Here is a 17,233-nt window from a genome sequence, read left to right as displayed (position 1 = left end):
GTTGCCCATATAAGGGTTTTCCGATTTCTGTCATGGCTATTGCTAATATGCATTTACCTACTAATTAATTATTATTATGTCTCTGACTATCTTAAAAACTTTCAAGATTAGAAAATTTTAAAATAAGCGAGAGAGATTGGTTGTGCTTTAGGGTACCTAGAGATGCCTCGAATACTCGGCATTAGGCCAAATAATGGAACGTTAGGTAGGTACTAGGTAATACTGCAGCGTTGACCGTGACGCAGCGTCTCAGCGAATAAATCGCGAACGGCGCGTTGCGGCGCGGCGGGCCCACGGCGTTCGCATTCGCAACGAGATCACCCACGTAGGACACTTCTATAGGTATCAAGGGATTAATACACCCCGCGCCACATCGCTTCGCTTCGCGTCGTGTTGTTCGCCTACGTAGTACGCTGCGTAAGCGTCGCTACAGCAGCAGTAGTCGAAACAGTAATGCAGTTGCATTAGACATTCGATGTCACCTTAATATTGGCTGACGATTACCAAAAGTAGCGGTCAGGATGTGACGTCATGCGTCCGTCACGCCCCTGAGAATGCCGGCGTGTTGTGAAAACTGTCGCCAAACAAACGCCGGATGCGCACACGCATCGAAAACAAGATGGCGACGGCCTTGAAGATTGATTCTTTAATATTCATGAGTTTACAAATTAATCCTGCCTGCCTCCTTTTGGGGCGTTGGAAAAAGAGCGTTAAAAAAATGGGAGGAAATTGCAGAACATGGCGCGCCAGCGCCAATTTACCGCGAACACCGAATCTCGCAAATTGCGGGCATCTTTTTCTTTTACTGGAATTAAGGCGTAATTAGAGTGACAGAGAAAGATATGCCCGCAATTTGCGAAATTCGGTGTTCGCCGTAGGCCCTCAGAGGACAAGATCTATTTTGGGTTGCTAAGCCAACGGAGTAAGTATGAAAAGTGTGGCTTTACGAACGCTACTGTTTGATTTTTAGGGTTCCGTACCCAAAGGCTAAAAACGGGACCCTTTTACCACAGATTATATAATACTAGTCTTTTACTAAGACTCCGCTGTCTGTCCGTCTGTCACCAGTCTGTATCTCATGAACCGTGATAGCTAGAAAGTTGAAATTTTCACAGATGATGATGTATTTCTGTTGCCGCTATAACAACAAATACTAAAAACAGAATAAAAATAAATATTTAAGTGGGAAAAGGCGACATGTTTGTCTTTAGCTGAGAAGCTACAGACAAACATTTCGCATTTTCCTACATGTATGTATGTACCTAAGTGAAAATGAGTATGAAATGGAGCATTACACAAGTACACAGTGAATCATATTGGTAAAAACTGACGCAACTTTCACGCTTGTCTGACGCAACTGAACCTCGCAATCTGTAAGTTAACAGCTGAAACTTGGTGAAGATATTTCATCATCCTAGGGGGCATCCTGGTTGATGATATCTATTCTTCTTCTGCCCATAGCATAACAGCCATTACAGCATCGTTCATAATGGCGTAAGCGCCATCGACAATAAGGTCCCTTTTTATAGAAAATACCACATTTTACATCAGTTTTTTTAAATGTAATTCCCACAAATTACTTCTTATATAAAGTAACTAAAATGGACCTTTTGCGATTACAAAAAGTTGGTTGCCTTGTGAATTAGGAAAGATTTGTGATTATTACAATTTTATTGATGACAGATGCTACGAAAAGTCACGTGACTATTTCCATACATTATTGGAAGTTCGATTGACGTTCTCTATTAACGAATGTCAACTTGACTAGGCCTCCAGACCCTTTCAAAACATGTAAACTCCTTTATGAAGAACCCATGCTGTCCTTTGATTTAGAATTTGTTGCCCATATAAGGGTTTTCCGATTTCTGTCATGGCTATTGCTAATATGCATTTACCTACTAATTAATTATTATTATGTCTCTGACTATCTTAAAAACTTTCAAGATTAGAAAATTTTAAAATAACATTTAAGAGCTAGATAAAAAGGCTAATAGATTGCTTTCCCTTTTTCGCTCCGCTAGAATACGATTTTAATGTAAATTTGATGGTATCGCAAACAAAAATTTGACTTGTCTAGAGAAAATTTCGTACATACCTACATTGCCCACAATGTCTTTGATAAAAGTACATATAAGTACGTGAATTTTCTCACGTTTTCAATAATTTATTTCTTTAACAAAGAACGGACTCTGAATCATATAATGATTTCTCCTGTTGTGATAAACGCATAAATTATAAAATGTAGGTAAAGATGTAAATATCCCCTGGGAGAAATATTCTGTCAGTAAAAAAATTGACAAATTTAATAAACGTTCGACTGATAAATAAGGATTCTAGATATGGGCGAAACCTTCCGGGAAAACTGGCGTCTTTCCCGTGGGCAATACGAAACCACACGAAACTTAACGATTTAGATACTTTTTACCACAGATCATATAATACTAGTCTAGGTTTTACCAAAGATAGATATAACTCCGTAATAGATGGATACAGTCAAAGATAGATATAACTCCGTAATAGATGGATACAGTCTAAGGAAAAAACGTGCCTCGAAAATCACGAAAATTTGATTCTCGATCAGATGGCGCCACTAGTTTTGGCCTACACTCGTATAGAGGGCATTGACTGTTTCGTTTGTTATTTATAATTGTAACGCATACCAGTGAAAGAACATGGGTCAAAATCATATAAAAATAATTAATGCAAATAAAAAAATCATTTATCCATATTTAAATACATTTTACCGTATTTTTATGAATATTTATTTTTAGTTTTAAAGTGTGTCGACAGATGGCAGTGAATTTACTGGGGTTACAAAATTTACTATGACGTACCGCTCTAGTATAAGTTACTCTATGGTTTTACTGAGAATTTAATCATAATATGTGACCTTTTCAAGCAAAAGGTACCACATTGTCGCTTACAATGAGGAAGAAATGTGCTTGCATCTTTATATGAATATTGAATAACCTGTTAATAATAACATAACCACAGATTATATAATACTATGTTGTAGCTTAGTTTTAAGTCAGGTACCCACTGAAAATGCGTCATTGCTTGCCGTGGCATTGTGCTGAGTGGGGATCATTAGCATCTAGTTTGTGTTGTGTTTTTCAAAGTATTGTCCAATGTTTATGATGTTAAATAAATGTTTTCTTTCTTTCTTTCTAAAAATAAGCTACATAAAAGCGTATCGTATTGATAAAGGTGCGTTAACACTGTTAACAGGGCATTAAGATACCGGTTGAAACTGCTTTGGTTGAACATGCGCGGCCGGTTTATTGATAATATTTTATTGTTTTTATTATCGTATGTCTACCATATTTTTGGGTCAACGGATTGCCTTATTATAGTTATTATACCTATTACTAGCCTTTGCCCGCGACTTCATCCGTGTAGTACTCAATCCAGTACATAACTTTTAAATAAAAAAACCCTACGCCATCAAAATCCATTTTATGCCAATAATGCCTTACATCATTTTGCAAAAGAGCTGATACTTTTCAAACTGCTGGATCGATTTCTGTGAAACATAGCTAAGAACTGCGGCAGGAAAACTTGCTATCACTTTAAAAAACCGTATCGAAATCGGACCGTCCGTTGGAGAGCTATGATGCCACAGACAGACAGTGAGACAGACAGACATTGGCGTGAAACATAACACCTCTCTTTTTGCGTCGGGGCCGAGGCTGAAAAAGTGCGATGAAAGATTGTGCAAAAAAGACCTATTGTTAAACCACATTTAATGCAAATAAATGATTTATGATTTTTATTAAGATTTAAAAGATCGCTATTGCGATAAACTGTACAATGTGTGTTGTTTTGTCGCTAAATCGATTAGTCGATCTATAATTTGTCGCCCTATAATTAAATTATGTCGTACAAGCGTTCCGATCAACAGTTTTTTGAGATCTTTCGAACAAACGTTCATCGCGAAATCGATTTGTCGAGGAAGCATTCAGATTTGTCGAACAAACGTTCATCGCAAAACCATTCTGCCGAACAACGTTCATTGTAATGGCAATGTGTGTAAATTTCACTCGACAGGGTGACGTGACGTACGCATTTGTCTTGTCATTTTGTATGGGATTTTGAGTTTCCAAAACGTCCCGCTTGGAGCGCTGTTCAAAATCCCATACAAAAATAGACAACGCAAACGCGAACGCTCGTCACGCTTAGAATGAAATTTACTCTAGGGACCATAGACATAATATATACAAGTAGTTATAGACGTGCCACCGAGCGACCGGGGGTAAGAGAAAGTATATTCATATAAAATTTGGGCAGCATAGGATTTTTTCTCTTTCATTCTTATAAATTTCGGTATTTCGCCATCGCCTCCTACCTATGATGCCACCCGGTCGGTGATAAGGACAAAGCATGGCACTATTTTCTCTTTCCTCTTATAGGAATCGCAATAGGACTATCTTTCTCTAACAATGAGTGTCACCTGCTAGGGGTTCTCTGTCGTACAATCGTTCAACGCACATTTATAATTCGAAGTTTTAAAACGCTCGTGTCTAGTGGCAGTTATTATTATGAAATCTATTATTAACTTAGTTTTCAATTCATTGAATCCATTCACCAAATCGCCCGAAACAGTCGTTTAAACAAACTTAGACAACTAAAAAGGGTTCCGTACCAATATCTATTTTTTAGAATTTGTTATAGCGGCAACAGAAACACAATCATCATCAGCTGTGAAATTTCACGGTTCACAAGATACAGGCTGGTGACAGACAGACAGACGGACAGCGGAGTCTTAGTAATAGAGTTCCGTTTTTACCCTTTGGGTACGGAACCCTAAAAAAGTTCTATTTCATTTTGCAGATCATTCAGTTTTAATTCTTGAAATATATTAAAGAATATTGGGGGAATAATTATGGCGAAACCTTGTTAGGGTTCCGTACCCAAAGGGTAAAAACGGGACCCTATTACTAAGACTCCGCTGTCCGTCTGTCCGTCTGTCACCAGGCTGTATCTCATGAACCGTGATAGCTAGACAGTTGAAATTTTCACAGATGATGTATTTCTGTTGCCGCTATAACAACAAATACTAAAAAGTACGGAACGGAACCCTAATAAGCTCTTATCGATTCTAATCTATAAACTCAAGGTCAAGCCCAAAACATAACCATTATAATATGACCCTTTCATTCATATAAATCCCTCATAAACCAAGCTCTATGAACCGCTAAGCATAAACCAAAATATCTTGAGCAGGATGCTGTATACTGTGATGATAATTATCATCACAGCATCAGCATCATCAGCATCAGCAGGCCTTAGCCTACCGCGAACACCGAAATTCGCGGGCATCTTTCTCTTTTACTCCAACTAAGGCGTAATTAGAGTGACAGAGAAATATACACGCAATTTGCTAACTTCGGTGTTCGCGCCCTCAGGTCCTCTTTTATTGGTTTTATCCCATAGAGCATAGGGGGATGGATGAGAGGGTGGTATGAGGATTGAAGGGTGGAATGGAATGTAATGAAATTCTTATTTTAGAATACCGGATTGGGACATGTATTTATTTCAACGTTGAGTTTATACAAGAATTTGGGCTTGAATTACTTAATAGTCTTAAAATAACAGTGCTTCGTTTTAAAATTGATTGTTTTGTGTTTTTGTTCTCTTGTTTTCTATAGATTTCTAAAGGGGCCCACTGATTACCACCAGTCCGTCGGACGATATCGGCCTGTCAGTTGTTTTAACTGTAAAATTTTTGTTCTAACTTACAGACTGATATCGTCCGACCGACTGATAATCAGTGGGCCCCTTTAGATTTAAAAGTCTTTCCCGTCTACAATGTTGAAAATAATTAAATAGGTACCAATACTGTCTAGTCTAACACATGTTATACTGTTTTATAATATTTATAGGAATTTGGAGTTACCAGTAAAATATACTGAGCACTGAGACAATTAAGTCAAGACAAATAAAAACCGGCCAAGTGCGAGTCGGACTCGCGCACCGAGGGTTCCGTACTTTTTAGTATTTGTTGTTATAGCGGCAACAGAAATACATCATCTGTGAAAATTTCAACTGTCTAGCTATCACGGTTCATGAGATACAGCTTGGTGACAGACAGACGGACGGACAGACGGACGGACAGACGGACAGCGGAGTCTTAGTAATAGGGTCCCGTTTTTACCCTTTGGGTACGGAACCCTAAAAATAAACATGCCAATAGCACAAATAATTCCGCTTAACCAATTAATAAATGAAAAACTCGCTATAATGTTAAAATCTTACGAACACTTGTACTTACAAATAAATACAGCGAGCGAGCGCAACGGAACGAAAGAAATTCATTCACCCACGTCACTGAACGAACGAGCTTCGCCGAGCGCGCCCGAACGCCCCGAACCTCGCGCCGCCTCGCCAGTCGCACCGAGCCAGCCCGCAGCGAACACGAACGTTCGCGCGTTTAAATTTAGAATTCTATTGACCTTGAAAACAATTGTTTAATTTCTTGTAACAAGTGATCGCGGACGCCATATTTGTTCGTCGTTATGACAGAAATGGAGTGGACAAATCGTCTAGTTATAAGGCTAATGCAGGAATACGCTAAAAGACCAGAACTTTGGGACACTACAAACGAATTGTACAGAGTTCAAACAGCGAGATACGAAGCGTGGTCGGACTTAGCGGGGCTATTCGAATGCGACATAGCGGAGTTACGAAAGAAATTGAATTCGATTTTCGCGTCGCATCGGAGGGAGAAGGCGAAAGTTCGACTAGGGGGCAAGTCGACGTGGTTTTTGTATCCGTATATGAATTTTTTGCCAACGCACCTGCAGAATAGTACTAATGATATTGTTGAGGTAATTTTTTTACTTAGTTATAACTTGTCTATTTAACCTGAGGGCCTACCGCGAACCATGTTCGACGTACTCTAAGAACAAATTAAATTATTTTCTATGAAAATATTTTATTTGTGGTTTTTCAAGTAGACACACTACTATTTAAACTATAAACTGAAATAAATGTCATATACGAAGGAAAAAATAACCAGCTCTGGACACTGGAGTCTTTGGTCATTATTTTTCCTTCGTATATGACATTTATTTCAGTTCACGTTCGACGTGTTGCCTCGCTGTCACACTTACGTACGAATTTACATGTGCGACAGAGAGGCAACACGTCGAACGTGGTTCGCGGTAGGCCCTCTGATCCTCTCATATAACAAAATAATTATTTGTTTTACAAGGGGGCATAGTTGTTGTTTAACCGCGCGTGCTAATATTGTAGGAGTAGTACTTTATTGTACACAACACAGGTTTACAAAAATAAAATACCCGGGTAATATTGATACCCGAGCAATCGAAAGATTCCAAAATTATTCGAAAAATGGAATCTTGAGCGTTGCGAGGGTTTCAAAGCACGAGGGTTAAACAAATTTTAAACCACACCAACCCGAAGAAAATATTAACTGTAACATAAACAAAATCAAATGCAAATTAACGTCATTAAATATTTATCATTCAAAATCATCATTTATAAGTCTATTCTAACAGTCAATATAAGGAAACAACTCAATATCATACAATATGTAGGTACTTACAATAATTTTGTAAGTACCTACATATTTTATCGCCCCAGGACAGGAAATAGTTGTTTATGGTTTTACAAGGGGGCAGTTGTTGTTGAACTCCTCTTCCTCAACAACACTATCTTCCTCGCGTTGTCCCGGCATTTTGCCACGGCTCATGGGAGCCTGGGGTCCGCTTGGCAACTAATCCCAGGAATTGACGTGGGCTAGTTTTTACGAAAGCGACTGCCATCTGACCTTCCAAGCCAGAGGGGAAACTAGGCCTTATTGGGATTAGTCCGGTTTCCTCACGATGTTTTGCTTCACCGAAAAGCGACTGGTAAATATCAACCCTTACCACCAGGCCACCAGCTCTTTAAGTATTTTTCATTAAGCTTCTGTACCGTTATTTGAAGCCTATATTTTAATATTTGAGAGAGCGATGCAGTTTGTCAGTGACGAGCGGTTCCGGTTCATGATTGTGCTGACACCTACCGGCATGTTTTCACTTTACCAATTTCAGTTTTAACCCCCTCCAACTCCACCAGCGACCGTGGCGTGCGGCCTCGGATTTAGTTCATTGGCGTTCTGTTTGTCGGAACGTTCGGTTCACTACAAAAAATTCTTAGAAATTCTTAAATTCCTAGAATTTTTTGTAAGTACTAATTAAACGTTTTTTTTTTTTTTTTAAACGGTGTTACCGTTCGATTATTGATATAATTAAAATTTAAAACATTTAACGGACAGCTCGGGTTCGTTAACGTGTTTAGAGAAGCTGACACGTGATCGATTCATATCGCGAGCGCAGCGCAGCGGTCGCCGTAAGTAAGCGACTTTTATATTATTTTGTTTACCGTGAATCGATTCGTCTTAAGGCACGGAACAGGCCCTTGAAAAAGTGAAAATGGCAATTTATAGGCCTCCGTTTTAGTGTCCTCCGAAAGGGGAGGTTATAACGGTTTCTATTTCAAAATAGAACTGCCTAATTTCAAAGGTCTTAAACAGACGCGCTCTATGACGTCGTAATTTATGCTAAGTAATCACTGTGTGTTTGCATTTAGTATTTTTAGGCTAAAGTAATTACAGTGTTAATGATAGTGAGATATACCTATGACCTGATATTTTCCGTGCATTTCCACATTTTCTGGTACTGTGCTGCTGTAATAAAAATTATTTTCTTTGCATTGAAATCGAAATATCACAAAAATAAAGAAATGCCATATTTGGTATTGGCACCATTAAACAGTTACTCTAGTCACTTCCAAACTAGGGTCCTATCTGCCTTAAAGTCGACGAAGCCCAGCTGTCGCTGGGCTTCTATTTCCGCTCTGAAGAGCGAAAGGTAACTAACAAACCTACATCGAAAACCTCCCTTTTCGATCTTTGTGTCTATAGTCTTTGGAAAGTTTTCTCTTAAGTATTGCCAACTTTGGTTGCACGGTAGTCACGGTACCGTCAGCACCTTTGAATTTTATTTTCAATTAAGGGTTTTGTACCTAACAATAAATACTTAGCTGTTAAAAGCTGCCTGCTAGTTCAAGCAAGGGATTGGAAAGTGAAACTCTTGTATGTAAAACTGAGGTATCTCTATCCAGTTTGTGTTGTTATGAATTTTGGTTAATAAGTATTTTTATACATACAAAATGTTGATTTCGTATATATATGTATATGTATAACAGCATACAGGAGGGGCACTATTTTACCCTTTGCTATAACAATAACTCTTGTGAAAAAACTAAGTAACGTAATTGAGGCTGGGAGGTCTGGTGGTTACGGAGCCGCTGCCTGCACAAGGCATACATTCCTGCTGCATAAGCAGAGTAGTACAATGGTGCATTATGTTCTGTTGACTTAGCATACTCTAAGATTTCCCACCTGCGCAAGGTGTGGAGAAATTTACCACCATAACGTAACTTATATAATGGATATCCGCCAAGCCCTAAATACTACAGCAATTACCCACTGCGCAAGCGGGTATTGCCGGAAAGTTTATTAAAATATGTGCTGATAAGCTATGCTGTGCTATGCTTTAGAATTCAAATAACATACTTAAAATTTCCTGCCTGCGTAAGGCGTGTGAATATTATTATTTAGCCAGCTGAAGACCCGTCGCCTGCGCAAGGCGTGCGAGTTTCATTATCATGAGAAGCTAGTAGATGAAGCAAAATACTATAACACTGGTATAATACAATCAACATGGCTCCAAACGCCAAGACCTTTTATTACCGCCTGCGTAAGGCGTGTAAAAATGATTAGTCATTGGGCGAAAAGCTAATAGTTGGACATTGTCCTGGAACTGTTGTTACTGGGTTTTTAGTAGTTACAGTTACACTAAAACTGTTTAAGCTAAGTATATTAATATCATACAACATGCCTGCGCAAGGCGTGCAATATACATTAGCCTGCTGTGCAAGCGCGTAGCAATTAGTTCAGGAGTTTATTAACCAAATATTGCTACTACAAAGCAAATATGATACAAGTATCTATATAACATGTGTGTAAAAATGATTCGCCTCCATGTAAATCTCTGCCTACGCAAGGCATTTGAGAAATTATTTACACTTTCGTTTTGCTGCAAACACACCTCACTAATAAACATTAAATTCTCCCGGGGAGACCCTAAGTCTTAATATTATAAGACCCTAAGAAGATAAAATAAGTAACACTCACTGCCAGCGACCCGCTAGGCGGGTTCCCTTTCGTAGACGCTTTTCGCTACATACTGTTTTTCTCGTGTTATTAGCTACGCTAGCAACGCGTAGTTCGCTCTGGCATTGAGTGGGTTAACTGGCTTTTAGGGCAGTAAGATTAGAAATCACCATAAGCACCATGAACCCCGTTTTTAACAAACCAATCGATTAGGTTAGAAGTGGGTTCAGACGCGGTTCATTCAATCAAGCAAATAATTGTGTAATTCCTATGCCAGGGCCAAGGTCACGATTTTATAAAGTTCATGATACTAATCGTTGAACTAAAATTTTAAAATTTAATTTTGTTTGCCATAACCAGCGGGCCGCCCCGGCGCCACATATGATGCAAGTCATTGCGATTGCAAGTTAATGGGCCACTAGTGCCTGAAGTAAAGTTGTTAATTTTTTCATTCATTTTCAGTTTATTCATTCATTAAAAGGTAGAAATACATTACTCTTGACTGGCTCAGGCCAAAAATTCATCATTTAATCCCATGTGGGTCAAAACATTAAGAGAAAGGTTCCTTCTCTGCATATAATTATAAATGTTTGATACAATGTATCCCACCTGCAAGGGTGCATTGTAAGAAGTTAACTTTAGATTCCCTTAACTTTGCATTGTCTTCAGGAAAGACGTGAACGAGGTAATCAAATTACTATATGTATAAAATGTGTATGACTCTCACATTGCAACTCATCTACTCAGAGTATCAGTCCAAATGAAACAAAGCCATTTTGTTTATCAATCCAGATGAATAACACACGTTAATGATATAAATGTCCTAGATTCCCTAGACAACTTCAGTCAGTGTTTAAGGAATGGGGACAAAGGTCATTTTCTGGAAAACTGATCCAATCCCTTAAGTTAATAAGCTGAAAGAATTTACATACATGTATCAATGGGTTAAAATCCAACAATATAAAAAACGGTCAGTTTGTTTCTAAATATCAAAAGCTAAAAATTACTCAGGAAGCAGTAATAAGGTAATCTCGATGGTTATTACTGTACTAATGCTCATTAATTGGTGTCCGGTGAAATTCTTCCCATATTTATTGTTTTTGGTAACAATATTTTAAAAACAGTATTAGCTTTGTGAGAATGGTACAAATACATGCGCGAATCAGTAAGCCCACTCAGATAACTATTATTTAAATCATCATAATATAGAGGGTTGATAAGATTTAAAGCTAGGTGCCTGCGCCATAACCCAGGCGGCAGGTTGAATTGGTGCTCAAATCACGTTTGGCACTTTAAGGCACTTCATTTGAAAGCTACATCACTATCTTTCTTTCGTTTCTCTTCAAAAACATAAAAAGAAGAAGGGTGCTTAATGCCAAATGATTGAATGCTGATCATTTTACACGCGAAGGTCATTGACCTTACCTACCTAACCCGCCAGATAATAACATCAGTTAAATCTATAATCTATATATAAATATATCTTGCTCTTTCTTGAGCTTGCACTACGGGTAGTACAAGTAATCCCGAAATAAGGTGCTGTTGTAGACAAAACGCCCTAGCTTTGTAGCCATCTTCCGGGTAGCATGGCTGTTATAGGTTGAAATTATGCGAATGCAAATATTTGTTTTGAAACACTACGCAGATCTGTCGTCTATGCACGGGCCAAACCTTGGCTAAACAGAAACGCAAACAGAGTACCTAATGTGTAAAATATCAAACGGCACAAAGAACCAAGCGGAAGAGCAATTCTCTGGACAGAGCTTAGATTCAGTTGTAGCTGGTTAACCGAAATTGACGGGGTTTTTATTACCAATAATACAGCACTTGCTTATGACTTTGATCAGATACGGTCACTACGTTTTTAATCTAAAACCAAAGGCCAAGTTAAGTTATATATGTCGTACGCCCTAATATACTAATATTATATACATCTTGCAGGATGTTACATATTTTCACAAATAGTGATGAGAGGAATATCTTACTGTTATTCTTGCGGTAATACAGCTCTCGGATTAATATTATACTTACCATACCGGCTCTAATTATTGCTCGTGTAATAAAATAAAACCACATAATAGGTTGGTTAGTATGGGCTTAGGCCCTGGAATATTTTGGAATACTCTCTGGAGTTAGACTTTACCAACATAGCGACTATCATAGAAAAGTTTAGTTTTTACAAAATGTATATACCTATAACAAGGGCATTCACATTATGAATAGCTGAGGCTCAGCTGCTGAGCACTGTACCTATACAACGGCAGAGAGTTCATGTTGGGTACCTGGCTGAGGTAACTCTTTCAGATGGGCAACAGAAAGTTGTTATAGCCCTACCGAAATTAACTTGTCAACATAATATCATTCACGATCTAATTGTTATTCAAGATTGTACCATAGCTAGAAAATAATGGTAGCTAATGAGTTAATCCTTTAATTGATTGACCGAAAGCCCTGATCACGTTTACACTGTGGTGACAAGTGCACTTTACATGTTAATTACCTGCCTCAAATACTAAGACTTTTAAAAAGAAACAAGTGAGGCTCGGAGGAATGTATTGAAAACTCGTTTTTGGGTGCCTGTAAAATAAATTGTATCCTGCCTTATCATTACTAATGTCTGGTATTATTACATGGGTAAATGACACTTAAAATTTTCAACAATCAAGGTTTATTTTCCTCTTTGCAAGGTAAATACGTTGAATACAATAATAAATATTGAAAAAAGAATACAAACACAAATTATGGCCGGAATACATTTGTGGGATGGATGAAATAAAATATAATAAGGTTGTCAGAAATATTTTTTAATAAACATACTGATATCTATATACATTCAGTTTTTGACAACCTTAATTACCCACCTATAAATAATTAGGTGTAGTAAAATATGTCACTTTACACTTAGCCCATTAGTCTATTTCACATTCATCAATGTACCCGGATTTTTAAGTGCACTTGTACTAGTTGTTTCCACCAGTTTCACTTATGAGTATAAATGAGTCACATAAGTCACATTGGCGTTTTCTGACCACCAGGCGATCACAGACACGTCTCAAATATTAAAATATAGGCTTCAAATAACGGTACAGAAGCTTAATAGCAGCGTTTTACCTTACAATAAAACGCTTATTAAGCGAAATACCTTATTTGAAGCCTATATTTTTAACTTCGCCTGTGGCTACAACACTCAGTTGCAATAAACCACATCACTTTTATTTTATTATGCCCGTTGAGGGTACTTTTGGCACGCTGCATTTTAACCTATTTCAATTCAATTCAATTATTTATTTGATTCGAATCATTTTGATCCATATAGTGTTAGTAACCTATACCATGCAATATCCAAATAGCAGCATCTACTGTCTTCACAGTTCAATGCCAGTGCATACCAGTGATACCAGTGTATGTCTTTGTTTTATTACACATCGGAATAATAAATGAACTGCAACCCTTTGGTAAGTAGTATATTGCAACTTTGTTTTATTTAGGTATATTTTGAGACCCAATGAACTAAATCCGAGGCCGCACGCCACGGTCGCTGGTGGAGTTGGAGGGGGTTAAAACTGAAATTGGTAAAGTGAAAACATGCCGGTAGGTGTCAGCACAATCATGAACCGGAACCGCTCGTCACTGACAAACTGCATCGCTCTCTCAAATATTAAAATATAGGCTTCAAATAAGGTATTTCGCTTAATAAGCGTTTTATTGTAAGGTAAAACGCTGCTATTAAAAACTTAAAAGTTTAATTCTACCAGCCAACACACTCGAAATTTTAAAGGATGTCTTCATAAAATTATGGTGAAGCGAGTCCCTAAATACTTTTGAGCGGTAGTGTATGTACCTACTTTTCATATCTGGAATATGAGTATAAAAAACAGAGGTCAATCATTACCTTATCGAAACAGACACGTTACAACAGGTTAGTAAATAGCGCATTAAACCGCTATCGGCTTGCAAATTCATCACCACTTGACGTAGTTTCGCACAATCGGTTAAAATAAATGATTTACTGTGCTATAGGTATAGCTATAATAACGTTGGTTGGATATAATAATGGACGTTGATAACAATGTTTGTTGAGTCTAGTTTTTTATGTAAAATGTTCTCGTTCTTATTTCTTTGTGTTGTGAATGTTGTGATTTCTAGCAACGAAAATTAGTACCAGACATACCGGTCAATTCGAACAACGTGATAATTACTGGGGTCCCTTTGTTTGACATAATTATTGAATCATAATGTAATGATTGTCATATTATCATTAGTCATAATTCTGAAACCGTTAACTTTTCAGGATTTTCCTCAGGTTATCCTATAGATAGGTTCGGTTAGGTTTGTTTTATGGCAAAAGAAAAACCAAATTATGACATTATGACTAACGAAAATGTGGACAAACAATACATTATGACATAACTTTATGGGAAACAATACAGACCCATAATTACTAGATACGAGAGCAATACGAGATCTAATAGAGATACGTTATAGTTTAGTTCTCAACTAGTTACCTTTTGCAGTTCGATTCGAGAAACCAATTGTCATTTCACGCTACAATTATTGTGACGTGTTGGGATATCCATTAGATATCCATTGGATGTCTAAGTAATATCTTAAGCAAATCTTATAGAGATCGTTTAAGAGGACATTCGGAATCGCGGAAATGTCAAATTTGACATGACTTTCTTAAATATCTCGTTATCGCTTCTGTTTCATATCTAGTTGATATCTGGATCATTGTTCGTATTGGCCCGTTTGATACATATATGTATATCTACCCATACAAACGGAGTTTCGTTCTCATTTTAAAACTACGCGTTGGATTGTAATAAAACTTTGCACATACAATGACATGAGGTATATCTAGGTCCGTAATTAGTTTATATAGCTCCAGTTTACAAAATAAACGAAATAGAACAAAAAAAAGATTAGTATTAAAATTTAAATTTGCTATATTTTTTTAACTATGGTATCTAAAGCTACATAAACTAATTACAGGACTAATATACCTTATACCATTGTAAGAACAAAGTTTCAAAGCAATCTAACCAGTCGTTTTAAAATGAGAGCATAACTACTTTTTATGAGTAACATACCTAAGCATATTTTTAACCGATTGGCAAAAAATAGTAAGTTTTACGAAAAACATTTTTTTATTCAATAGCTTTTCTACAAAACGGTACTTTATTCGTTGTAATTTCAGATAGAATAGAACTATCTAACTTTGTGATAAAGTCGTGATGATGCTGGTCGAGTGCTGCCCTCGTTAACCATCTCCTGTAATAACCACCTTCTGATGCGTATCTAAACTAAATTTCTTTATTTTCAGACCTCAACCCACCAAGAGATCGAAGAGCTTGAACAGCAATCTTCAGAGGAAGACAACAACGCCAACGTAGAACAAGACGAAGTGGTACACGAAGAAATTATCATCAAGACAGAACCGCAAACTGTAGAGTACGTCAGACCAAGAAAACGGTTCAGATACGCTCAAGCCACTCATAAGCCTAGACTGACTAAGTTTGCCAGAAAAGTTGTCAAAGATAATATAGGTACTAACAATAATTCTAATCTTGATAGTAAGGTATTAGAAACACTAAGTTTGCTTAGGAGATCAGATTTGACAAGGAAGAAAGATGAATGTGACAGTTTTGGTGAATATATAGCTATATCTTTAAGGAAACATGATGAAAGGACGCAATCGATGATAAAACAAGCTATAAATAACATATTGTTTGAGCAAGAGATGAAGAAATATAGCGTGGGGCAATATGCTGTAGTTATTTCAGGGGTTGATGAGAATCCTCTTATTTTGAGTGATGATAAGTAATCTTTAGTTTTAAATAATTTTTAAAAATAATGATTATTTGCCGTGTTTCCAGAAATACTATTATTTACTAACAGTGTAACAGTATTTCAATTAACTTACTTAACTAGTGGTTGGCTATTTAATTTACTTTTCCATTTATTAAAGAATTATTACTATTCTTAATCAGATTCGTTTTAAAGCGAAATTTTAGATTCTTTACCGCTTAGCCAGAGGTTGGTTATTATTTTCCTGTTACATTTAAAAATAACATTAAAAACGATTCTAAATAAGCTTGCCCTTTAATTGAATATTATTAAAACAGAAACATTTATTAAATGGCTGTAAAGTGGAGAAATACTTAATTAATGTCAAGAGCAATGATTTGAGCTACGAGTTAATTTAATTTACCTACTCGAACAACCTGTTGCATATTCTAAGCATTTTTAAAATAAATATCTAATTTCAGTACTTAAGTATTTTCTTTTCTTAGCAACAAAAAGAAACATGATTCTCGTAGTAATCGATGCAAGACTAGAAATTAAAAGCACATTAGTGCAATACCGAATAATTGCTGATGCATATAAAGCAGCAATGTTTTACGGTAGAAAAGATTATATAGTTACTTGAAGCAGAAACATAGATTTGTATCTCCCAGAGCTCCCGGCAACAGTTCTTCAAAGCTATCGATACATTCGCAAATCAATGCCAGTCACGCATAAACCAATTTATTCCATATTTTTTATATCGCTCGGAAATCTAGTTCCACTTGCCTACGTGTTTCGAGGCACGGTGTATCGCTTCTACCGATATCATCACCACCCTATACAATAGCGAAAATTAAGTTTTTTCATCATCCATTGCTGCTAGTTTTTCCTCCTCTAAATCTACTTTAACATTCAAGTAGCCATGTATAACGCTGATTGTGATTTTTCCAATTATAATTTGATAGTTGCAGCGCAATTTTATTTCGAAAGTTCTTTACATTCTATTCTTCCTTGAAGTTTCCTTTCGATTGCGGCATTTAAAGCAACAGCTAGTATAGACTTTTCTGTGTCAGCAGCAATGGATGCATCATTAATAGTTAGAACAGGTAATTCATCGAGCATGTTATTTACGCTGTTAGCGGCTAAGTGGTGCATTAGAGCCGACATCACGCCACCTCACGTCATTAAACTGGACAGTGACTAGTGCACTTTTTGCTGCAATCTACAGTCAATTTGTATGCATTTAATTCTGCTTGGCCCGGT

The 17,233-nt window shown here is 37.1% G+C and overlaps 1 protein-coding gene across 1 annotated transcript; it reads left to right on the top strand.

The window, feature by feature from the left end:
• The first annotated feature begins 6,308 nt into the window (after positions 1-6,308).
• LOC134746768 (uncharacterized) lies at positions 6,309-16,250 on the top strand. Its single transcript, XM_063681296.1, has 2 exons — positions 6,309-6,827; positions 15,507-16,250. The coding sequence occupies exons 1-2, from the start codon at positions 6,516-6,518 to the stop codon at positions 16,005-16,007; spliced, it is 813 nt and encodes a 270-aa protein (XP_063537366.1). The 5' UTR covers positions 6,309-6,515; the 3' UTR covers positions 16,008-16,250.
• Positions 16,251-17,233: the final 983 nt, after the last annotated feature.

This window comes from Cydia strobilella, chromosome 13 (genome assembly GCF_947568885.1).
Source record: "Cydia strobilella chromosome 13, ilCydStro3.1, whole genome shotgun sequence".
Lineage (NCBI taxonomy): Eukaryota > Metazoa > Arthropoda > Insecta > Lepidoptera > Tortricidae > Cydia > Cydia strobilella.
This window is presented reverse-complemented; position numbering and strand designations above follow the sequence as displayed.

What these genes read in the sequence shown, in the direction of transcription:
- LOC134746768 (XM_063681296.1), top strand. Translation starts at nt 6,516, where the DNA reads ATGACAGAAATGGAGTGGACAAATCGTCTAGTTATAAGGCTAATGCAG. An exon ending in GTACTAATGATATTGTTGAG is followed by an intron (nt 6,828 to 15,506) that starts GTAATTTTTTTA and finishes CTTTATTTTCAG; the next exon opens with ACCTCAACCCACCAAGAGAT.